At 44.3% G+C, this 25,947-nt stretch overlaps 1 protein-coding gene across 7 annotated transcripts in view; it reads right to left on the bottom strand.

Moving 5' to 3' along the window:
* HSPG2 (heparan sulfate proteoglycan 2) overlaps positions 1 to 25,947 on the bottom strand; it is a 933,800-nt gene that overhangs the window by 780,052 nt on the left and 127,801 nt on the right. For all 7 annotated transcript variants that reach the window (XM_069240056.1, XM_069240057.1, XM_069240060.1 and 4 more), the window contains exon 2: positions 1,192 to 1,324. In XM_069240056.1, coding sequence (XP_069096157.1) covers positions 1,192 to 1,324 — 133 coding nt within the window. The remainder of the gene's footprint in view (positions 1 to 1,191; positions 1,325 to 25,947) is intronic.

Below are 25,947 nucleotides of genomic sequence, written 5' to 3'. Positions count from 1 at the left end.
TTAAATAAATAAATAAAAAAGAATCCCCTTCCAGCTTTCAGCCTTTGTCGCAAAGAATCGGCAAGATGCCAGAGTAAGAAACAGCATACTGTCATGAGTGTGAAGCGGAGAGGCAAATAAAAAAAGTAGTGCACTGACACTAAGGTATGTGGCCAATTGTGCAATAATCCGTATAACAGTGTCAGTCTCCAAGGTGGTGGTAAAACCACCTCAAGGCCGGACAAACCTAAAGCATTTACTTAACAAACCAAAGGAATTTTGAAAGGCCGGCCAAGGAACGAATGAAAGTCATGGGCATAGTGAAAGCCCACAGAAGTATATAACAGCGTGTCGAGAGAGAGGGCATTTGCACTGCCTAGGCTCGATCCACCCCGGAAGGACAGCTTCATTTTCACAATATACCTTTTTTGTCTGTAAGAGGAGATACAGCTACATTACAATGGCTCATGAACAATTTAATACAGAAACAGCTCTTTTAATCGCTTGGGAGTAGGGCCAAGATCATCGAACCAGCAAACAGTAAAATCCAATGTTTTAAAAAATATCTGCAGTTCACAGAACAGGACATTTGTCATATAATTATTTTTAGTAGATATTATTCACATTTTCCTAAGACTTTCAGGAAACACTGCGATTTTGGCATCGGTTTGCTCAGTGACAACAGCTGCATGTGTGCTTTAGGTGATTTGTTAAATTTATTTATGTAGAATGTATTCTGCCTCAATGGGACTTGCTGACCCAAGTATATGAAATCTGATCTTTTCTGCTCCATAACGCTGCATAACACTTACAAGATTGAGCCAACTGAGAAGTAGATATTCTCCATTGGCAGGCCTCAGAAGACATTTTTGGGCACAAAGGGGGCAAAATATCTCAGCATTCACAGGCATGTTGGCAAGAGCAACCCAACTGAAGGCTTCTTCCCTACTCAAATAAACCTCAGGGCGGCTTCCTCTTTGTGCAGAAATCTTCGAGAGGCCGAATCTGGAGAGCTTAATGCTTCTAGTTTCCATGAACGTTTGCATAATCCTTCACTTTAAATATTCACAATTTATTTCCATGCGGGAATGTGACACAATAACTTCTGGTTCAAACTCTGAAGGATATCGCAGTTGCTCCGTTCACTATGCATTAGAAAGAGCCTTTAACCAACTATTCTTTGATCATCTACAACAGCACACATGGTCCTACCTCCAGAAGCTTCATCGGCCAGGAGGTCCTCATCATCGGACAGATCTCCCCATTTTGTCTTGGCTGAGTGTCTATCCGACTCTGCATCGTCAGGAAAGGTGACTTCATCTAACACCTTCGAGGCCTGTGCAAGCTGTTGAGACAACAAAGTGGAGAAAGGTGAGTTGTGCATTTTTACCCTTCTCAAACTGAAACAATTTTCAGGCGAAGGCCACCACAAATGTGTAATCGCACCGAGGAAAGTCTAGGACACTTAAAAAATAACACTGGGTAACAGCTCCTAGAAACTTATCTGCCTACGAGAATGCAGAGGCTATCTGACCCCTTGGAAATGTAAAGTTTTACTGATGGGTTATTGTCACTAAAAGCCTGATGGGAATCCATCAGTTTCTTGTGAGACAATGTCTGTCAGGCCAAGGTCTCAAACAACCATTTTTCCCAAAGTGCTACCAGCCTTTCAGGGATGCTATTCCAACAGAAAAGAAAGATGTTTTTGCATGTCAGTACCCTTCTTCAAAAACACATACTCTTTCTCCACAACCGCCTACCCGTCAACCCAACATTCTTATGCATGTGACCCTCATAATGAAGCAGCCCCCCCCAGTAGTTGCTACAATCCATTATCATAACAGTAGTACTATATATATATATATATATCCCTTCTTATATATGATGGGCACAATTATTAAGTTATTAATGATTCTCTCATGTTGGAATTTGCTGCTACCTTCCCTCTCTCTGTGCTTCAGTCATAGCAATATTACTCCATGCACCCTATGTACACATATACATATGAGATAAAGTACCCCCTTGATGTACATCAGAAAGATAATGCAATTCACAGAGGAGTTTCGTGATCCTATGAAGGAATGAGGCAGAAGGCAGAGTTCCTTTATAAGGTTATGGAACTCGGAGATGTGTGGCAGGGGGTACTTAAGTTCTTATAATAATACAGGGCCACACAATCACGGATAAAACGCTAAAATCCTTATTGTAGTGCACTTTCGCATGAAAGATAGCATATTTGTCAACACGAAGAATACAATTAGAATCTTTTGTGCAAAATTAAATACACCAAAAAGCAGTTAGATATTTGTTGCGAAAATATTTTAAAATCCGTTTAATACAAGTCACCTTTTTAAAAAGGCTGTACTTCAGAGTGTGTAGAAACATGTAAAGACATTCTATCTTTCCTATAATTACCTAAAGTGTGGAAAAATAAACATGCTGCAACTATTATATCCTTTATACCGATCCTTGTTCATCTATACAAAAAAAAGAAGAATTACAAGTCAAGTTTTGCTTTCATTTGTGAAATTGAAGATTTAAATTTGCTCTGTAAACTGTTACTCCTTGGCAGCTGCACATGCAGCAGGCACTGTGATGTCAGAAGTTAACTGTAATAAGTTATTACAGTTGAACTGCTACCTCGTTTATTACAGGTCATTAAGTGCATCATAGGGCACCTGTAATAAGGAAATTAGGGTCAGGCATTTATACAAGGATTGCAGGCTCCTGTGTATTATAAACACCCATATGGCTAAAAAAAATTGTTAGGTCAAGTGAACACCTGTGTGAAGAACAGCTCCCATAACAGGAAGTTCTAACAAGCAGCATTACAAATTACAGGAAGTCAGGGGATAAAGTGTTCCTTACATTAAGTCCATTGATCAGTGTGGGGTGGCTTACTGGACTAAAGCACGCACTGCAGTACTGCGTTTAACCTCATTGTCATAGGTTCAGAGCATGGCGAGTACAATCACCCTTTCATGCTGCAGAACTCAATAAAACCAACACCTGTGCATGGCTGTGTTGTTTTGTTTTTTTAACTGGCTGTGTGCTATACAAGTATCCCTACACATCAGACATCCTTCTCGCCGCGAAAAAAGATTTCAGCCCACTAATCGCTTGCAAAGCAAAAGGGTTTGGGTCTTATCTTTCTGCTATTAAGGTTCACTTCCCTGAACAACCACCTCACACATCATTGAAGTGCCTTAATTCTTTTAGAAAATTGAAATAGTAGGAAACAAAAAGATTATTTATTGTGTGAGGGATGCAAAGGGAATTGGTTTTGTGAGTGTGTAAGGAGACCAAGAATTATCTGGGGCTCCACGCCGCACTGCACCAACCCCACACCCTGCTCTAAAGCGTTTCCAACACTTTCCTTGAGGATGATAGCAAATCCCAAGCCAGAACCAATTCCTTGAGCATTCTCAGCAGCTGACAAAGAAATGAGCGAGACACAAGGTCATATCTATTCACTATGCAGGCGGGGAGTGGGAAAAAAAAAAAAAAACCTGGAATGAGATCATAGTCCTAATTTTGCCCACCAGAAATTCTTCAGAATCTTAACACTACCCACGCAGCACACTGTCTGCACTGGCCATATAACTGAAAAAGTCATTCGCAGAATGAGCTGCCAGGGCAAGAGTTCACCACAAAGGTAAAAGGGAAAAGTGCTAGAAAAAAAGGCCTTTGTCAACGCCTCATTCTCTAAATATATGCTAAATATATGCTGTGACTACGGGTCTTGTAGAAGAAACCCCAGACTCAGACTCTACAACACTCAGGAGTTGAAATGAAGATTATTTGTGGTCACCCATTTAAGACCAGGGGTTGAGCGGATCCTCCCATTTTTTTTAATTATTTTTTTTAGGTTCAAGGCTGGGATATCATGCGCTAGCGCATACATATCGCTAGTGAGCCATTGTTGTAGTTAGGAATGGGGTTGGAGCCCGTCTGTCGCTCACTATTTGTTGGCTTGTGTTGCACTCTTCTTTACAGCCTCCTAATTCGTCTTTGGAGGCCATGCCATGAATTCTGTCCCATCTGCCGAGCAGGCACCAAGCGCTGATTGATTAAACTTAATCAGAGCCATCCGCTGCTCCTTATGTGATTGAGGTACTATTTTCTTCCTTTTACTTCTAGTGCTCTGCACACAGAAGTCGCATGATTGACAAAAATGTGCCCACCAATAAAAACAAAATTACAAAGCTGTATTTTCTGTAGTTAACTTTTTTGTTTGCCAAGTCTTCTTTTCTCACTTTGCACTCATGTTTTGTTTTTGCTTGTGGGGGCTGTCCTTAAAAGATGGCTATTTTGTTGTTGTAAATATTGCAAAGCAACATTGTTTCTGTCTTAACCCTTTCGCTGCCAGGCATTTCCCCACTCAGGTGCCAGGCCTTCTTTTGGCTACCCACGCCAAATTTGCATTCTTTTTTTTTTCCTAACATCCTAGGGATTCTAGAGGTACCCAGAGTTTGTGGGTTCCCCTGGAGGAGACCAAGAAAGTAGCCAAAGTACAGCAAAACTTTGTTTAAAAAATAAAATAAAAAAAAAAAGAAATTGGAAAAAGGGTTGCAGAAGGCTTGTGTTTTTTCCCCCTGAAAATGGCATCAGCAAATGGTTTGCGATGAAAAAAATCACCATCTTACCAGCTTTCAGGAACAGGCAGACATGAATCAGAAAATCACATTTTTCAGCACAATTTTGGCATTTTTACTGGGACGTAACCCATTTTTACTATTTTTTGTGCTTTTAGCATCCTTCCAGTTAGTGACAGAAATGGGTGTGAAACCAATACTAGATCCTGGAAAGCTAAACACTTCTGAAAAGTAGACAAAATTCTGAATTAAGCAAGGGGTCATTTGTGTAGATCCTACAAGGTTTTCCTACAGAAAATAAGAGCTGAAATAAAAAGAAATATTGAAAATGAGGTTAAAGAAGGCCATTTCGCTCCATGTTTTTCTCTAACTTTTTCCTGCGATGTCAGATTTTCAAAAGTAGTATACTGTTACGTCTGCAGGACTCTTCTGGTTGTGGGAATATATAGGGCTTGCAGGCTCATCAAGAACCCTAGGTACCTAGAGCCAATAAACAAGTTGCACCTTTCAATAGGCTTTCATTGTATACCGGGTATTCAGCAATTCATTTAGTGAAATATAAAGAGTGAAAAAATAGGTATCAAGGAAACCTTTGTATTTCTAAAATGGGCACAAGATAAGGTGTTAAGAAGCAGTGGTTATTTGCACATCTCTGAATTCCGGGGTCCCCATACTAGCATGTGAATTGCAGGGCATTTCTCAAATAGAAATCTTTTTTACACACGTCTTACATTTGGAAGGGAAAATGTAGAGAAAGACGAGGGGCAATAACACTTGTTTTGCTATTCTGTGCTTCCCCAAGTCTCCAAATAAAATTGGTACCTCACTTGCATTGGTAGGCCTAATGCCTGCGACAGGAAATGCAACATGGACACATCACATTTTTACATTGAAATCTAACGTGTTTTTTTTGGAAAGTGCCTGGCTGTGGATTTTGGCCTCTAGCTCAGCCAGCACCTAGGAAAACCTACCAAACTTGTGCATTTTTTAAAACTAGATACTTAGGGGATTCCAGGATGGTGTGACTTGTGGGGCTCTTACCAGGTTCTGTTACCAAGAATCCTTTGTAAACCTCAAAATTTGGCCAAAAAAAAACACCTTTTCCTCACATTTCCGTGACAGAAAGTTCTGGAATCCGAGAGAAGCCACAGATTTCTTTCTACCCAGCATTCCTCCAAGTCTCCAAATAAATATGGTACCTCACTTGTGTGGGTAGGCCTGGTGCCTGCGAAAGGAAATGCCCCAAAACACTATGTGGACACATCAAAATTATCAAATACAAAACTACCTGTCTTTGCTGGGGGGGGGGGGGGGTGCTGCGTTTTTGGTGCTGGGCTCAGCAGCCATATAGGGAAACCTACTAAACTCAAACATTTCTGAAAACTAGACACCCGAGAAAGTCCACGGAAATGTGACATTGTTTTCTTACCCAGAATACTCAGCAAACCTCAAATTTAGATTTAAAAAAAAACAATTTTTGTACCCTACATTTCTGGGTGCGATCACCGCACCAGCACAAATTTCCTACCACCCAACGTTCCCCTCAGTCTCCCAGTAAAAATGATACCTCACTTGTGTAGATGGGCCAAGTGTCTGTGACAGGGAAGAGCCAAAAACATGTAAAAAATGAGGGGGAACCAAAGCGGGTCCAAAAAGGCAGTTTGAAAAAAAAAAATGATTTTAGGCTGACAAGTGGGGCATTGTGGGTAAGAAAATGGTGCGGGTGCATGTGAAGCACACCACCCTGGACTCTACAGCGTCCCAAAGTCAAAAAAGTGCAGCCCTCACCATTCCAAGTGGGAAGATTTTCAGAGTTAGACAAGCTCTCATGGCCCAAATGTAAAACAAAAACCCCAAAACCCCAAATAATCAAATGTCCTCTTGCTTGCCGTGGGAGAAGATGTTTTAGTGTGCGGGGTGAGCTGAAAGACTGTTACCCCCTTCAGTTGGGGTGGGGGCATAACCATGCCAATACTGGTTGGTAGCCACCACCCCACTATTTTTTTTTATTAATTCTATGGCATCTAGTAGGCTTTGCCCCCCAGGAGAGCGACCCTTGCCAAGGGGGTCGCTCCCCATCTGTAAAAAAAAAAAAAAAAAAAAAAAAAAAAAACACAAATATCCCTGGTGCCTAGTGGCAGAAATGGCCTTAAAGCAATCCCCACCCCCAACACACACACACACACACACACACACACACACACACACACACAATGGGATCGACCTTTGCCTAAGTGTGCTTCCAGCTCGGTGGGGGCATCGCGTGCCAACGTCTCCGGGGGGAGAGGGGTGCAAGGGGAAGCAATTCCCCTTCCATCCCTGCCCATGGGAGGAGAGTGCCGGGCCATCAGGGAGAGCGCTAACGCTACCCGAGCGCCCATAGCAGGACGTAATGGTTACGTCCTCGGCACCCAAGCGGTGAAAACGAGGACATGACCATTACGTCCTGGGCACCCTAGGGGTTAAGTGTAATTTTCAAAATTATACTTTAACACATAATCATATAGTATGCCCCAATCTACCCACTCCAATCCAATCTTTCCAACTCTAATCCAACCGAGCTCACCCCAAACTGCCCCACTCCAATGCCAAAACAGTCTGCCCCATCCCAAGCCAAAACAATTCACCTGCTCCAATCTGCCCTGCTCCGATCCAAAACAATCTGCCCTGCTCCGATCCAAAACAATCTGACCCGCTTCAGACCACCCCGCTTCAATCCAGTCGACCTCACCCCACTCCAACCCACCCCACCCAATCGAATACACCCCCACCCCACCCAATCGAATACACCCCCACCCCACCCACCCCAATCCATCCCCACCCCACCCCACCCACCCCAATCCACCCCCACCCCACCCACCCCAATCCAATCCAATCCAATCCACCCCAATCCAATCCACCCCACCCACCCCAATCCAGTCCAATCCACCCCAATCCAGTCCAATCCACCCCAATCCAATCCAATCCAATCCACCCCAATCCAATCCACCCCACCCCAATCCACCCCACCCCACCCCAATCCACCCCACCCCACTCCAATCCACCCCACCCCACCCCACCCCAATCCACCCCAATCCAATCCACCCCAATCCAATCCAATCCACCCCAATCCAATCCACCCCAATCCACTCAATCCAACGCACTCCAATCCAGTCCACCCCACCCCCTTCCACTCCAACCCAATCCCCCCCGCAGTCCACCACGCTTCATTTCAGTCCACCCCACCCCTCCATTCCAATCCACCCCTCTAGTTTAATCCACTCCACCCGATCAATTCCACCCCAGTCCATCCACTCAACTTCAATCCACTTCAGTCCAATACACCCCAATCAAAATAATCCATTTCACCCCACTCAAAACCACCTTAATCCAATCCACCCTAGTCCCATCACTTCAGTTCAATCCACCTACCCCAATACAATCTAGCCACTGCACTCCAATCCACCTCATCCCCTTTCAATCCACCCCGCTCAATCAAATCCACCCCAGTCTACTCGAATCCAATCCATCAAACTCTACTCCAATCCACTCCCTCACCTCAGTTCATTCCAACCCACTACACCCCAGTTCCACCCCACCCAGCACCATAGCACTGTGCCACTAAACCATTGAACTCTACTCTCCTCCACTCAACTGTATGACACTCTACTCCCCCTCTCCACTCTACAGCATTCCACACCCCTAAATATTAGCCATGCTGAACAGCAGCCACACTAATGTACAACATGGCAAAAAGACAATGCTAAAGCCAATAGCTCTTTTATAGGCGAGGCCGATTGGCTTTGCCAATGCTTGTTTTACTTCCAATAAGCAGGCAAAAACTCTTCGGGGAAGAAAACGGGACGTTTCAAAACATTCCACTTGTTTCACAATGGCCAGATTCATTACATATTTTCAATGGACTCCCCCATGAGATACATGCAAATAATCTAATTTGTAATCATTTACACAGCATATAATTGTCTGGCATGGATCAATAACTGTTTGCCCAAATTTCCACCCAAATTCGCTTAAAAATACTTCGACCAGAAACATGACAAAAAAGGCACTCCTCTATGTTACTGCCTCATCTGAAAAGGGAGTTTAAGTTAAAAAAAAAAAAAAAAAAAAAAAAAGATACAGCTTTTCTTTTATTTGAATTTAAATCTTCAAAGGATGTGTGAAATATATGAAATACCATTGGCTTTGCTCTTAAGAATATTTAATCCAAGTGTTTTTATCCCTCCACATACCTTCAATCAGAAATCCAATGACATGTTTAATCCAAGACTTGTCGAAGCCTACTTCCAATCATAAGGAGTAAAACACCACCCACTAAAAAACCTTACATGAAGTGCTTTTCTGTTCCTAGTTTACAAGCTTGCCCTAAGTATGAGAATTGCTAGCATAACATGCATGTTTTGAAGTAAACGTGGTTTATGCAAAAAAAAAAAAAGAACTTGGCATAAGGCATGGCGTAACCTCAGTGCCTTGACGGGGCCAGAAAATGTAAAGTCATTAAAGTAATGCCATTATTTGCCTATGTCGAATTTATAGGCATTATTTTTGTAGAAAAACCTTAACAAAAATTAGGTAATATAATTCTCTAAAAAGTTTATATATTACAAAAGTTAAGTACACCTGCAACAACCAATTAGTATTACAAAGCTTATAGGTCTCGCCTTGGAGATTAGGTTCCGAGCTACTGGCTTTGTCAATGTTCCAGGTGTGTCACCCCACTGGTCATCTCGGAATGCCATTTTACGCTTTATCAAAAAATGATTCCAAGACTGACACCGCACCAGCACAGCACCCATTTTGGGATTATTTTTTTCGCATTAAAGTATGGCCAGACGATGCTACTGGGTTTGCCAATGATGGTGACGCAGTTTAAAAAGTACAGGCAAAGCCAACAGCACGAGTGGCAATGGGTGGCATTGGAAGGGGGCAATGACATAGAAAGGCACAGAAATGGTGAGCGGGAGCAGAATGCTCTGTGCAACTGGAGATTGGTAACCACAGGACACTGCTTAGCGCCCACTACCATTAGTGTAGGTGTACCTATATGTTAAGAGCTGCCACAATAGATTAAAAAACAAATTACTAAATTGAAAGTATCTGACTCGCCAAAGCTCTGAGAACATCGAAGCACTCGTTATTACAAAGTCCAAAAGACAAAAACTTAAATGTGGACATTCTGAATACATGTAGGAGTGATAATGCCATTTATAGTGCTCAGGATCAACACAAGAGGAATGAACACAGCCAACTGGTGAATTAAAAGGATATCCAATTTAACATTAAAAAAAACAAAGATGTACTGTCACACGATGGGGTGTATTGCAAAGATCAATTTGCTTGAATGCAAACTTTGTGAATTCCGTCAGACAGCTGCCCTCCTTTTTGATACAAAGGACATGGTCTTCATTCGGAATACAGTCATTTATGGGTTTTTTTTTTAAGTCCTGCAAATAAATTTCTTAATAACTATGTAGCTGACTGGGTTACCCTTAGCGTCTACCTCCACAACATTAGCATTTGGCACCAAAATAGACTCCGGTTTACAGGGAATTCAGTTTTAAAGATAAAAACATATTTCCCAAATCACACCATGTGACAATTGCGCTATAGAAATACCGACTACCAACTCAATTCAAAGAATAGCTTGACAAGCAAGAAAGCTTGAGCAGAGGAACCAGTATCAAAGAGCGCACTCAATACTGCCACACTAAAGATAAGAGAACCCTGTGCTCCAGGCCTATTGCTGTAAAATTAAGGCTCAGAAAAGGTTGTCAAAGCAACTGTACCCTAAGCTCATTACAATTTTTGCATAAATATGTCCTCTGAATGTAATGATCTTTGTTCATCATCTTCGAAGCCACTCCGCTAAGTGCCTAAAAGACACAAATACAGAGTGGATGCGCACTTTTTTTTTTTTGCATATAAGAGACTCATATGTTTTATAACATTGTTAACAATATAGCACTGCCATGTCTAGCTTCTAGACACCTCTGGGTATTTGTGCGCTCTAGAAATATTTATAACAATTTTAAAATCTTACTACCGATTAGTTTTCCAAGGGTCCAGGGCCACTCCTATTTATGAGCAGTTGACATGCAGATTATTCCAATATCTGCATCCCTGGAACTAAAAAAATTCTCTGGTGTCTCCGTGTCCTAGGGGAGTCTATGGTTCAGCAAGAAGAACCTAAATACAATTATTAAATTCAAGTTATATCAGCTGGTCATTGAAAGATGACTTGCACAGATCTTCCCATGTAGATCTATTTTCTGCGTTCCGGGAGGTCTCTACACCACTACACAGTGCGTATTTTCCTACTAAAGATACAAAAATCCAAAAGAGGAACTCTTAGGTGCATATGCTTCAAAGTAGGTATGTGGAAGGATTCCTGTAATGTTCAACATCATTAACAGAGAAACCTCATTCATAGCGCGCTACTGCAACAAGGGAAGTATAAGGCAGGCCACATGAAATGCGCTGTGGTGCTTATTAAGAACTTCAACACCTTTGTGGGTCACAAAGTGCTCGGATTTTCATTGGATACACAGGCGTCCATTTCAGGGCACACATTTGAAAGTGTGTGGAATGTCAAGTGTGCACTTTGCAAAAACAAACGTCTCAAGAGGAGACTGGTTCGCTCAGAAAAAGGTAGGACTGATGAGCATTTTCTGCTTAAAGCATTCTCTTGCTGGTATCTTTAAAGACTTTCTTTAAAGACTTTGCGAGGTGTACACTCACTTAAAAATAACAAGCATTTGTACTGGCATTTGCTTGGGTTAGAGCTATCGTCCATTGTAAAATCATAACTGGGCATTTTGTGCCACATAAATTGGTGAACCTTGCCTCATAATTTCGTCTTTTCCTGCCATAATTCCAGTGGCCAATAACTAAGGCACTCCCATTTACCTTCTACCTCTATCTGCAGCAAATATGAAAATGTTGCAGTTTAGCATCCTAATTGAAATCTGCCATGCTAATTCCAATAGAATACCACTTTCACCACCAGAGTTATTGGCTGGCTAACACAATTCCCCAAAAAAAGACACAAGGCAGCCACAAAGGAGTAACGAGAGAAATGACCTAGAAAGGTCACCCAAACATATCAAGAGCCTTTGGTCGTAGTGTAATAAGGATGGTAAATTAGCCTGAATTATGGTCATAATTGTAATAAAGAGAGATTATCGAAACATATACAATTATCATTTAAACCTTTAACAGAAATAGACTTTCATCATTAGACTAATGATCAAAACAGCCTGTAGAGGGAACCATAATAAAAATATAATTTGTAAGAAACTTGGTCATGTAACCATATTGTTAGTCCCAAGAGGGGATAACCCCATGAAAAAAACATACAGGAGAAAGTAATGCAGTGTAACCATATACGTAGCCCCTAAAGGGCATTTTTAGGGCTAGGAGGCCTACTACAATGATATTACAAACAAGGCCTTCAAAACTGCTGTAAAACCAAAGTTGTAGCTATGAGAAAGCTTAAAAAAACAGTGAATGGTGGGAGCGGGTTATTACTTTGAGGTCCCAACTAACCTAGTGTGGGGACCCAGAGATGATGTAGACAGAAACAGTGTTTTGAAGGTGGTCCCATTTTTCTGGGACCACCACATATTGAGTTGTCAACAGAAATGTTTTGTAAAAGCAATGCCCTGCAAAGCATTATGGGGCAAGTTTTTGTGTCACAAATATTATATTATGTTGACTGCAATGCTCATAACAGCCCCTAGAGAACACCACAATAAAAATAGCATTTGGGAAAAACATGGTCATGGAACCATGCAGTCAACCCTTAGAGAGCATAATCACATGAAAAAAGAATGGGAGAAAGTAATGCTGTATAGTATATTTAGCCCCTAGAGGACATAGTGCATTAAACATTTTTAAAGTTATCAGAACTATTACAATGATATTTCAAACAAGGCCCATAAAAAATAAAACTTCTCTCAGCTGTAAAACAGAAGTTCCAGCCATGAGATAGCCTAAAAGATAATGAATGGCGGTAGTGGTTATTATTTTGTAGCCCTCCACTAACAGTGTGGGGACCAAGAGAGCATGTAGACATAAAAAGCACATTGTGATCAATGTGTTAAAGGCGGTCCCGTTGTCCAAAGACCACCACAGGCTGAGTTATGAGCAATAATTAATATTTCAATATGTTGATAAGACTGTAAAGCTTAGAACAGCCCCTAGAGAACCCCACAATGAAAATAGCATTTGTAGGAAACATGGTACAGTTAGCCCCTAGAAAGCATACCCTCAGAAATAAAAAATAAAAAAATGACAAAAAGTAATGCAGTGCAACCATAGATTTATTCCCAAAAAATGACAAAAAGTAATGCAGTGCAACCATAGATTTATTCCCAAATGGGCATAGTACATTACACATATTCAGGGCTAACAGGCCTGTAACAATGAAATTACAAAGAAAGCCCTTGAAACACAACCTACTCTCAGCTGTAAAACAAACGCTCCAATCATGAGAAAGGTTAAACAGATACTGAATGGTGGGAGAGGTTTTTATTTTGGGGTCTCAACCAACCTAGTGTGGGGACCCAACGATGATGTAGACAGAATGAGCATGTTGTGAATGTTTTGGTGGCGGTCCCATTGTTGTAAAACCACCACAGGCTGAGTTATTGAGCAAAAGTGATTTGAAAAAGAATGCTTGCACATCATTATCAGACGAGTTTCCAGAGTGCAGTGAATATTGTAGTATTGGCTCTCCCACTGTACTGGAAGAGCTGCTTTTGTTTTGAGGATTTCTGTTTTAGTGAAGCATTCACCAGTTTCAAGTGTTTTAAGAGAGAAGCCACAAGAAATTACTCTGATTAGGTAACTGTGAACAATATGACCAGCGCCCTAATACTGCCGATTGAGTTCACACTGTTGTGTCCGTTCGCACTGTGAGCGCCATGGCTGCCATGCAGCACGAAATAAATATTTCTCCCACACTCAAGTATATTGGGAATCATACAATAATCCATGTAACGGGGGCAGTCTGCAAGGTATGACAAAAACAGCCTCAAGGCGGGACAAACGTAAAGCATTTACCAATGACATCAAGTGATTTTTGAAAGGCAAGCCCACAAAGTAGTTAAAGGGATAGGCTTGGGGTGAGCGTGGTAAGAAGGGCTGAATGCTTATAACCGGTCACAGCGCTTGCCCGCCTAACCTAAAAAGTCATGCAGTAAACCAGCAAACCATATTTTGCCCTGAAATCTTAATTTCATAAAACAAAGCGCCACCCGTAAAGCTAGACATTTTTAATTGAATTGTTTATATTCTGCTTGCAATTTACAATAAAATGCTCAGACTACAGGTTGGAAAAATAGGCGTGCTTGCGGCCGAACACTGCTTATGCACCAACAAAAAAAGCTCCACGAAAGGGCGACTTTTTGCACTCTGCTTGTGTTTGTTTATGCCTTCGTCCAATTAGTCTACTTGCTACAATCGGGTATGTTTGCTAATTGTTACAGCGCGTGTTTGGCAGCTTCCTCTCTCGGGCTGTCCTCCAGGAATGCTGTATATTTGCTAAGAGCTTCACGATTGCATTTCCAGCTAAAATGTGTACCCGGAGAGATTCACAGGTCTGGCTACCCCCCATTAACAAGAAGGCCCCGGGCATTCCCCTGCCTACAGCAACACCAGACTGCTGCACTTTCCACGGTTCCAGGGAACTGGTCGCCGCCCTAGCGCATAGTAAGAGCTGGAAACAAGTACAGCCTGTAATGGTTAGGAGTCGTTTATACTGAATCTTGCTTTTGGAAGGTGTGCAATCGTTTGCCTCATCGGTTTTCAATGTACACTTAGCCATAATTGTGCACTTCTAAGCCCAACATCAAGGCCTTCCCACGCTCCTCCACCTACATTCAACAGACTGGGTGCACCATGAGCCTGCAGGCCCCTTTCATGCCAGAGTGTAAGGACCTTAGGCCCAGAAGCCAACCAGTCTTTTTAATGGCAGAGGCCGCCCCAGAAGGTGGTGGGAATCAGGGGCCACCGCAATAACAGCTACTGGGACCCGTAAGTTCTGGTTTGGGCTGCCACAGTGCACTGAACAAAAGAAGGGGGAGGTATCCCGCTTACCCAGGGTATGAAAAGCGAGCCAAGGTTGGCCCTAGTACACAAAGCCAATAAGAGCCCAAGTAATTTTTTGAACCCTCAATATGGGCGGCCTGCTGCATCTTGGCTTTTGGGGGGAGGGGGGGGGGGGTTGTCAAGGATTCTAAGGACAGCGCTGCCCCTGGAGATGGTACATTTGTACAGCAGGGGCAGCACACAAGGATTGCGGCAAGGCTCTGCAGAAAGCAGATGCTAGAAAGGGTCTTGGGCACCTGCGACCTGCAGCCATCCCAGCTATGGTGGAATCCAGCAAGAAGATCAGCAGCAACGCGGCAAGTGGGGAGCATATCAGTGCAATAGTGCATGAATGTTTGAAATCAGCTGCACCCTGTGGATTATTGGCTCTAGTGTGGCGCAAAGGCAGTGCACAACAGGCATGCTTGCGAAGGAGGCATGTCTTTTCTCCCGTGGCATCTGATAGAGCCAGGGCGCACATTTCAGGGCTAGGCAAAAGTGCAACAGGACCCACCCAGTTGGGGGGTGGGGGGGTGGGGGGGGAAGAGGGGGGAGAGGGCAGCCACTGTGGATAGGTCCTCAAATGGGGAGGGGGGAGGCGTGGAGGCGAGGAGCAAGGCAACCTGGTCCCAGCATAGGTCAATGGTGGTGGTGAAGGGGGGGGGGGGGGGGGAAACCATTACCCAGGGTGGCGTGGGGCAGTGCAGCAGGTAGCAGCGCAGCAAGGGCAAGATACCCAGCCTTAGCGACACAGGTGCCAGAGGCCTACACAAGGCCTTCACCGGGGCAACCATCAATAATCACAAGGGCGATGGGGCTGGCAAGCCTCATCCCATTGGCACTGAATTTGGAGGAAGGAGTTTACTGACATTTTTTACACTACTAAAGATACAGTTCGAGGGCTTGGGCCTGACATGTGACAGAAAGAGGAAAATTTTTTGAGAGGAAGTAATTTTGATTATTGGCTCGATACATTCAGGATAATGTCATGCATTATTTTGAAAGGTTCTTGCACTGCGCAGCAGATATCTGGCTCTATTAGTCCAAAATACATGAGGCACACAGGCAATTCACATTGGAAGTGTGATTTGATTATGGCAAGGGCTTTAGATTAAAAATGCAGACACACCCTGAAATGGAATGGAATAAGCAAGATGTATTCAGGTTCATTTACAATATGGTGGCAAAAGAGGTCAAGCTTGAGTGGGAAAAGGTGAGCAGCCCTTTCAGAACAACCCCTTTAAGCGAAGGCAAGACAAACCGAGGTCATTCTTCAATCCCAGGTCTACATGGGCTCAGCAGCAATTTGCTGAAAACAGCTCAGGAGAGTTCACATGGGGGCAGCATGCAAATTTAGGTACGCTTGCACATGCTGTGGAAGGGTAGCCAGCTTCAGGATGCAGGCTCAAGAAACACCATGGAGACAAAGAGATGGAGAAGCAGCACTGGCGGGGGTGAGAGTGCTTGCGGGGACCAGGAGGGTTGGGGAGGTTTCCAGCTAGTCAGGTCCCCCATAAATACGCTCCAGCTCAGGAGGCTAGCCTACGGGTACAATAAAAAAAAAAGAACACCGCCTTAGTGCTGAAAGGTATAAAGGAAGGTTTTAAAAAATTGTTTTAGGGTTCTACCCAAACAGCCAGGGTGAAGAATCTGAAATCCACACAGGAGCAGAGAGACAGTACGGCAGAAGCTCCAGAGGAAGAAACACCTGAGGCGAATAAAGGGCCTCCTATACCCCCACCCCCATTCCCCAAGGGGCTGGTAATATCACCCTTGGTGTTGGTGGTACCCAAGAAAGAGGCAGATCAGCTTAGACTCATTCACCACCTTTCTTTCCAGAGGGAGCATCAGCGAATGATGGGATCAAGCCAGAGGCATGCTCATTGGGGTATTCCACAGTGGAGGATTGTCATTAATCTGGTAAGAGCAACAAGTAAAGGGTCCCTCATTGTGAAAGTAGATATTTAATCTGCCTTCCGACTCCTCCCAGTACACCCGAATACCTTTCACCTGCTAGGCTTTGAAAGTGAGGGGGAAGACATTCTTTGACAAGGCAATGACAATGGGTTGTGCTGTATCGTGTGCATTCTTTGAGCGTTTTAGCACATTTTTGTAATAGGTGCTGCGCAAGAGACACCCGCAGGGAGGCAATCTGCACTACCTTGATGATTTCCTGTTCGTGGGCTGAGCAGGAACATGTTTGTGTAGGGACACACCAAGGACTTTCTAGGAGCTAGCCAGGGAGTTGGGCGTGCCAATGGCAGCAGAGAAGGCAGTGGGCCCAACAACAAAACTAGTGTTACTCAGGATAGATCAAGCCACGATGACTGGGACATACAGGTTACCAGAGAACAAGGTGCTTGAGACAAGGGAGGAGAAGAGGGCAATATGCGGCAAAGATATGGCTACACTCTGCAAGCTACAAAAACTGATTCGCAAACTCATCTTTGCGGCAAGAGTCACACCAGCAGGGTGATTTTTTTTCAAGACTCCTGCCTGCAGATCTCCAGGAAAGCATCATCACACCATGGTGGGGGCAGGAGTGAAGGGGGGGACTTAGTCATGTGGGATGAATTTCTGGCTGATTTTAATGGGATCCTATAGGGAGAGAATGAATGATGGGTGACAGCCAAATAGCCCTCTTCGCAGATGCAGCTGGCAGTTAGGGATTTGGTGCAATACTAAGAAGGGAGTGGTATGCAGACCCATGGTCCAGGAAATGGCAGGAGTAGGCATCACCAAGAACATCGCCTTCCTCAAGCTGTTCCCCATAATGGTGGCCCTGAGTGTGGAAAGGTACACTGAGGGACATAAAAGTACTCTGTGTTCAGATAATCAGGGGGTGGTGCAAGCAATAAATAGTGGTACAGTGCGGTATCCAGACATATTAAGGCAGATAAGGTACATGTTAAGACTACAGCTAGAGGGAAACCTCGACAAAGGAAAGGCACATTATCGGGATGGAGAACTCACTAGCAGATGTGCTCTCTCGTTTGCAGATGAGCAGATTCAGAAAGCTAGCACCAAAAGCAGAGCAGAAACCCTTTTCCCAGGGAATTTGTGGGAGCTGGTGAAACACAATTGTCAGTTCTAATTGAGCAGGCACTCATGCCACGTGCAGCAAGACGTTATAAAAATGTGAGCACCATGATGCAAGTTGGGGGGGAGGGGGGGAGCTCTAGTCACTGGGTGACTCGAACTACAGCTATGGCAGTAGACGGTTCACTGAATGGGTGTTCCTACAAAAGAAAACAAAATATTGGGCACAGATCCACCTAGAAGTAGTGGCCCACTTCTCAAAACTAAGCACAGTAAAGGATCCCATGGCTTCACACTATATCAGGGCAGCCATGAAGGGCTGGAAGCACCTGGAAGGGAAGAAGCAGGACTCAAGGCAAACCATAGACTTTAAGAAACTAACCCAGGTAGATAGACGCACTCGGGGGAGGGGGACACATTTGGCCCTTTCGAGGTTTCCCTGTTCAAAGCGACTTTCTCAACAGCAATTTATGGGGCATTCAGGGTGAGCTAGCTTGTGTTCCCGAAAACAGAGGTAATCACAGCATGCCTGCAAGAAGCAGATGTCAATCCAGGCATATCAAGTGTTGAGATGCTGCTAAGAAAGTCTAAAACAGACAGTTAGGCAAGGGGGTTCTGGGTGCAGCTGCATTGCATAGAGGATCCCACATCTTACCCAGTTTGCTGCCTGTACAATTATATGGCAGTGCAACCCACAGTGGAGGGTCCACTTTGAGTACAAAAACGAGGACCTACTAAGGTAATTTGAGTTCTCAGCAGCCATGTGAAAGGCCCTGGGGTGGGCAGGCCTCCCACCTGCTGCATTTGGGTCCACTCTTTCAGAATAGGGGCGGCCACACAACATGTGATGCCAGAGGCTGGAATTAAGGCAGTGGGCAGGTGGAACTACAACACGTATAGAGAATAAGTGAGGCGTCAGCTGATGTGACACCCAAAGGGCCGCACTGTGAGACAAACTGACAGCTGTGTTTGTTTCCTTGGCAGGGGCCCAGACCAGAATGGATTGGGTGGTCGGACACTCATTCATTCACAGGATGCAGACGTTGTGGACCCATGGCGGCAGCAGGCAGGCAGGACAGAAGCCACAAGCATTAAGTAGTGGGGCCATCCCGGGATGAGATGGGAGCAACAATCGGCAACCTTGAGCAAATTACAGCCAACAGCCACCTGGTGCCCAGAGGTTTTAATAATAATCCTGGGGGACAACGGGAGGCAAGGCCCTCCTCCATGGCATCCGACTGGGAGTAACCGAGGCTGCAAGGTCCTTTGGCAGCACCATCATCATATGGTAGAAAATCATCCCCAACATGGTAGGAAGGGGCCTTGTCAAATGGGGTGGTGGATAACTCCAGAACATAAAAGAAGGAAAATAAATATTGCAGTCAGCAAGTACTGCAAGGCTAACAGCTTTGAGAGCATCAGACACAGATCAACCCATGATGCCCATAATTGTATGCAACTGATGGAGTGCACCTGTCAGAGGAAGGAATCAAAGTGTTCCTAGCCAACATATGGACAGCCATCGCAATGGAAGGCTGCACCTAAATAAAGTAGCAGCGATTCCCGTAAGGTGAAAGGGGGAGCCCCATGGAGAGTGAGACCCACAGGCAGTGTGACGGACAAAGGGGTACATTTATTGGTAAAGGAGGCACACCAGCACAGGGTTGTGCTGGATGAAGGCCACTTACTGTGGATGCCTTGCAGCAGGGTGGGCAGGCAGACAGGGGGAGTAAATGAAGCACAGCACTCGCAGCCGAGACACGCTGGACGGTGGGTCACAAACTAGGCAGAAAAGGTACTGAGCTGAGCCTAACAGCAGTGAGAGACTACTCCCCTAGTGATCGGAGGAAAAACTAACAAGAAACTTGATGACCCCAAAAAGCGGTGTTTACGAGGGCCTCAAAAACTAAAAGGTGTCATAACTGCGACAAGCAAATGACTTGACAGATATGATTTATGACCCATCACCCGTTTGTCCCGGTCAGGATGATTCATGACTCAGAATGATTTGTGACACTAATAATGATGTATGGCCCTGTCATCCTGATTTATGACTGGCCACTGAGATTGATGCGGTCATTGGCATATAATACAGACAATACATGTTAATGAAACTACAGCCAAGAATTCCCATGAGAAAAACACAAACAGGTGGCTGGTTGTAATTTTTTTATTAATAAATGTATATGTGGATTGTCTACTGGTTGGAGTGGGGCCAAGTGCGGGTGTTATATATACACGATAAGAGTGCGGCTGTTAGTGTGTTTTAGAGGGAGGTGGGTGGCTAGAGTGGGTGGCTTCGGCCACAATCTGTGGGGAATTGCAGAAATTAGCATAGCCCTTGAAACTACGCCCTCCGCTTATTTTTTTGTAATTGTTTTTAATAAAATTAGTGCAAAGGCCTTAAAACTTTTCTAAAGAGCCAGTCCCTGCTAAATACCAGAGATACCGACTACTAGAGGTGGTTTGGATTTGATTCCACCTCATAACTTTTTTCACAGCTCCACACCCCAAGTCTCTATCCCTTGCTTGGTCTTTTCCATTGAGGTTTGCTCCCGGTGTAACTATTTCCTTATCTTCGTTCCGTTCCTTTTCCGTCTTGCTCTGGGTTGGTCAAAGGCTACTAATGAGAAATATGTTACGGCAGCGGCAACAATTAGGCACACCAGACGGGTTGGTACACGCATCCTCAAGCTACTGGCCTTTTGAAGACACTGGGAGCCTCAAGAAGATTTCAGCGGTCCTTGTGGGCCAACATGTGAGGAACTGCTCGTCAGGCGTGTGAGGAGGATTGAAGACCGACCAAGTGCACACTGCGAGATGTCCACCCCGGTGACTTGAAAGCAGCATTATCGTAGGTCTCCAAAACGCTGGCACATTGGTGTAAAGGATGGACCTATCCTCCAGCCCCTTGTGTTGTTGCACTTAGGGGGCACGGGGGTCATGCAGCAGCATGCTACGTGGAGTAACAACCACATACAGGAAACAAGGAGGGTTTGGCTAAATACTTGAGAAATAGCACACCAATATCACGACATAACACAAAGGGATGGTCTGGCACTGAACAGCAGTTTCTATTCTTGTGGGAGCTACACCTCAGCTAGGATGGGTGTGGTAGTGTATACTTAAGAGATGGCCATACCAGATAAGACAGCCCACAACCTCTCCAGAGCTGAACTTCTAACCTGCATCAAACTCTATTATGTTTACCTCGGTGGTATTTGTATGACCCAAACCTAGCCAAAAGGCAGTGGAATGCTGCGCACAAACTTAACTGTGCAAGAAACATCCACATAGCTGCAAAAAAAAAAAAAAAAAAAAAAACAACTGCCGGCTTCAACTTTCCACCTACCATTCCACAGGCGCTTTTCCAATGCTTAATTTTCCAACCCGATTTGCAAAAATCGATTAGCAATATATGAAGCACTCGGTACTGAACGTACCGTACTTTTTTCTTTTTTAAAACGTCTTTCTCCCTTTTTGTTTTTTCTGTCTGGTAGGGCTTTTCTTCTCGCAGGCAAAAAAAGAAGCTCTTTCAATTGTGATCTTCTAACACGTACAGACTGAAGACTCGTTCTTTCAGAAGTGTGCCGGGGGGGGGGGGGGGGGGGGGGGGGTGGACGTCTTTCCTGAAAGGATCGATTTCAGCCTTATGCTATACCGAGTGGGCATCACTGCCTGTCCTGCCCCGACTGAGTTCATGCATCTAAAGGCTGCTACAAAAAATATCAAAATAAACATGAAAGGCCATTATTCTTTTTGCAGAGGTCTGATGAAACCTCCATTATAGGATGCCCCGGTGTTACCTGTGGGAAAAGGCCGTTCGATGCAATGACAGCGGAAGAGCGCACACCCTTTATTTAGTGCTAAGGATTTGGGAGGAGCGGTAATCAGCTTTCTGGAACCAATTTAATATTCCTCCCCCCCCCCCCCCCCCCCCCCCCAAAAAAAAAAAAATTGGCTCCCTGTCCCCTATAAAGACCTGAATGTGTATAATCCCGCCACAGATAAAAAGGCTGTCCCCACAAACCCCTAGAAGGGCAGCGGTGCCTCCTTTGGCCGTCTGTCAGTAATCTGAGGAGACAGACATGCTTGCTCCCGCCACCTCCTGCCTTTCAGTTCCTCCACTAAGTGGTTTACTCTAATCCCGGCATATTGAAGTCTGAAAAATGTAAGAGCAGGATCAATGCGGTTTTACAGCAACGCGACTCCAGCGGATCTAAAAACGACAGACTCATTAAAGTGCAACAGGAGACGGAAGACGTTGAGAACGTCTGCGCCGGGGGGATCGGTGCCTCCGGGGGCTCCGGTAGCGGCGCCCCTGCAGGGGACATGCTGCTTGGCTTTTCTCTCGAACACCTTTTTCCCACATGCTGCATGTCTTTTTCTTCAATGTGCAACATGTTTAAATGCCCTACTTGGATGTTCTCTATTCTCACATTACGTTCGCTCTTGTTGGGATTTTACATTGTATCCAGTGTGCTGCTTGGTTTTTCTCTACATTCTGGAGTTTTTTTTGGGGTCTGGTTACAGACAACTTTCAGTCTGGGTAGGGTTGCTACTTTCCATAGCAAAAAACATACCAGCCATTTGTTTTACGTTTTGCTATTCTGGAACAGCCTAGAGCTTGTGTAAAAAACTGTAAGGACATTTAGTAACATGGCAATTATCCTTCAGTTTGGTCTAAAGAGAGGCCTGTACCCATATGACTGCCTAAGGTTATGGCCAGTTCTTGCTAGATGTTCCTAAATCTAGAACGGTCTCCATTGTAGTGGGGCTGTCATGGCTACTGCAGTGAAGGAGTCGAGCAATCTTCCCCCTGCAAGATCGCTCTTTGCTAGTTTTTTTTTGTTTTAAACTTACTTTATAACCTCTAAATGTATATGCTTTAGGGCTTCTGCTTGGTTGAAGACACGTTGCATTTTCTTCATCGGAAGCACCAAGAATAATACCAAACAGGTGACTTTTCCAAAATGCAATTGTTTTTTGTTTTCAAATTCTGGATTGGCCTTTTCATAACTATGTAGCTTTTAAAGGGGCTAATATGGGGGCTTTTCCCTTATAGAACAGCTTGGCATTTCCTCAACTGCACACATGTTTCAATGTTTCGCTTAGTCTACAATGTTTTGCTGGGCTTTTCCCCTAAATCCGTAGCTTTGTCAGGGTCTGCTTGACTTGACAATCTGTACATCTTTTTCAACATACTCCTTGACTTTTTCATATCTGTACTGCTTGACTTTTCCCTAATTGTACAGATTTCTCAATGTTCTTTACAGTGTAGCAAATCTTTGACATTCTGCCCGACTTTGCTTTAACTGTAAAACTATTTCAATGCACCACGTAGCTTTCCCTTAACTGGGTGCACGATCTAACATTGCAACAACCACCCAACAAGTGCACTGAGGCAAAATATGCAGCAATTATCAAACTGCATCACTGATTTTGTGAAAAGATACAACTGTTAAAATTAGGAACAGATTTTCAAGACTGACTCAAAAGTGAAAGAAGTTATGATATGAGCCAACCAGTCTGATTGAAGAAAATGCTTTTATACCTTCTACTCCACATTATTTTTGAGAATGATGAGAAGAAACTTCAATCAATAAATCCAATCAGTGTCTTATTTAGCCGGCTAATCACCAGTTTGGTTCCCAAGGCGGTAGGGGAGGGCAGTTGCATTCATTCGAAGAGCCAGGAATTGGGATTCTTCTTGAATTGAGGTAGTGAGGGTGATTGAGATGCAGCGGAAGAGCATTCCAGGTCTGTGCAGCGAGGTAAGAGAAGGATCTTTCTCCAGCTGAGTTCTTGCGGATCCTTGGGGTGGTGACCAGGGCCAGTTCGGCAGAGCGGAGGTGTCTGGATGTGGTGTAGGAGGACATGCGATCGTTTAGGTACGCAGGTCCGATGTTACGGAGGACCTTGGTGTGCGCAAGAAGCTTGAAGGCAATGTTTCTGCTGATCAGGAGCCAGTGAAGGTCTCCTAGGTGAGCAGTGATATGGCTGTGGTAGGGGATGTCCAGGATGAGTCTGGATGAGGTGTTCTGGATTCTCTGCAGTTTCTTCTGGAGGTTTTGGGTGGTGCTCGCATGGAGTGCGTTGCCTTACTCTAACTTGCTGCTGACAAGCATCTTGGTTGACTGTCCCCATTGGACTCAATGGGCATCTTTTTGAAAATCTTTCGGAGCAGGCGGAGTGTGTGGAAACCGGAAGATGAGTGTGTTGATTTGGTGGTTCTTTGAGAGCGAGGAGTCCAAGGGTGATGCCGAGGTTGAATTCATGGCCAGTGGGTGTGGGGGCGAGGGCGGTAGGGTTCCAAGCACTGAAGGTCACCAGGAGTCGTTCCAGGCAGAGGGGGGTGGAACCCAGAATGAGGACCTCGGTTTTGTCAGAAGGACCTCGGGTTTAATGTTTTTCTCTTTCGAGATATATATGATGAACTTCCTCAGGCCATTTATTCAGTGCGTCATTTATTCAGTGTGTCATTTATTCAGTGTGTCATTTATTTTGTTGTGTTCCCCTCATGTATCTTTCAATCAAAGTTTGTAAATTCTATAAATAAGGTAAGCAATGAACACAACCGATTCAAAATTAAAGTTGGCTAAGGTTTCCAAAACGTTCCAACAGAATCAAACAGATGGTTCATACTAGCACTCTCATGACTGTGGTTTGTTTGGATACTGAAGTGCATACTGAGTACATGCCCTGAGGAAGTTCTGCGCGTATTGGAAAGCAACGTGCTGGATGTATATCTTGGTTAATTAAAATTGAAAGAATAAAGGATTTTCATATCACAGACCATGAATTCAAACTTTTGCTTTCATTTAAATGCTTACAGAAAGAAGACTGAGCTACTGAATACTTGAGATGACTGAACAAGAGAGTACAATTTTCTAACAAGCTTTCATGTTGCCTTTCCATTCTTATATTAATTTCTCTTGCATGGTCCATGGGCAGCGGACCAAAAGAGGCTGGCAACTTTCTGTTTTTTTTTGTACTCAAAAAGTTTACTTATCAGGCATGCAGAAAACCAAATCTGTCTACTCTTATATTTGACAGAATTAACTTCCTCCCATCAAAGGATCAGAGCCAGGTCTACAATACTGCCTGGCCCCACACACATTTCAGTGGTTGATAGTTAATCTTGCTGGACTGAAGCACCTTAATACATTTAGTCTGGGAAGAATATAAGTTAATTGAAACTGGAACTGGCTGCTCGCCAAATATTAAGCAGTGGCAGCATGAGAGTACTCCACGGACAGGATAGGAGTGCCCTTTGAAAGGGATACTGTCAAAACAGCACAGCACCGGGCCTGCGGCAAGGCCTTGAAGGCAGGCAGTCAGAAGATGGCTAGCCAATTCAGCGTAGATTTCACATTCGGTAGACAAGAATCGGTAGAACTTGCAAACCACTCCAATACGAGTGACTCAATTTGATACATCCACCCTCAATATGAATAGAGAATGTACTCAACCAAGGTGTGGTGAGTGACAGTACGGCCTCCTTCACATCCCCCCCAAAAAAGCAGCTGCCAACAATACACCCCCACCAACTATGCCCCAACTCAGTGAATGCTGAATCTCCAAGCAATGAAACATGACTATGCTGAACTCATCTGGTCCGAGATACAGTGATCTGATCACACCAACATCAGCCTACTATCCTCAGTAAAAGAAAGATCACGTTGAGAACCCTTTGCCTTCCCCAAAAAGCACTGCAAGGCTGTATTCTGGGGTTCTCAAAGGGGTTCCACCCATACCAACCAAGCAGAAGTTCAAAGTCAGCAAGCTTAAGCACAAGCCCCATGAACTCCAAGAGATGCTGGAGCACATCTAATTTACTGATCTTTGCTCTCTGGCATGCTCTCTTGATCACGCCCCCACCTAAGATTTGCAGCAGATGTTTCAGACGTCAAGAGGCTTGAAACCACGTTCTTTCCCTTATGCCTATAGCTGTGAATGACCCTGAACTCCAACGACCGCCTGAGCCTAGCTCCCAGACAAGTTGCCATTTCTACTGGTTGACGGTGCTCATCCTGCAAATCAAGCACCCAGAGATTGACTGTCACGGCCTGCTAAAAAAAATGATGGCACATTTCAGGATACTATGGCTATAGCTCAACAAGTATTTCCCAATGATCTCTCACACACAAAGAGAAACACTCAAAGCCAGCACAATGAGCTGCAGCATGCTTACCAGCCAAACATGCTGTGTCCAGTAGATCACAAGCTCAAATCAAGACAGAGT

Source organism: Pleurodeles waltl, chromosome 6 (assembly GCF_031143425.1).
Source record: "Pleurodeles waltl isolate 20211129_DDA chromosome 6, aPleWal1.hap1.20221129, whole genome shotgun sequence".
Taxonomy (NCBI): domain Eukaryota; kingdom Metazoa; phylum Chordata; class Amphibia; order Caudata; family Salamandridae; genus Pleurodeles; species Pleurodeles waltl.
Note: the sequence above shows the minus strand (reverse complement) of the source record. Positions and strands in the feature narration are given on the sequence as shown.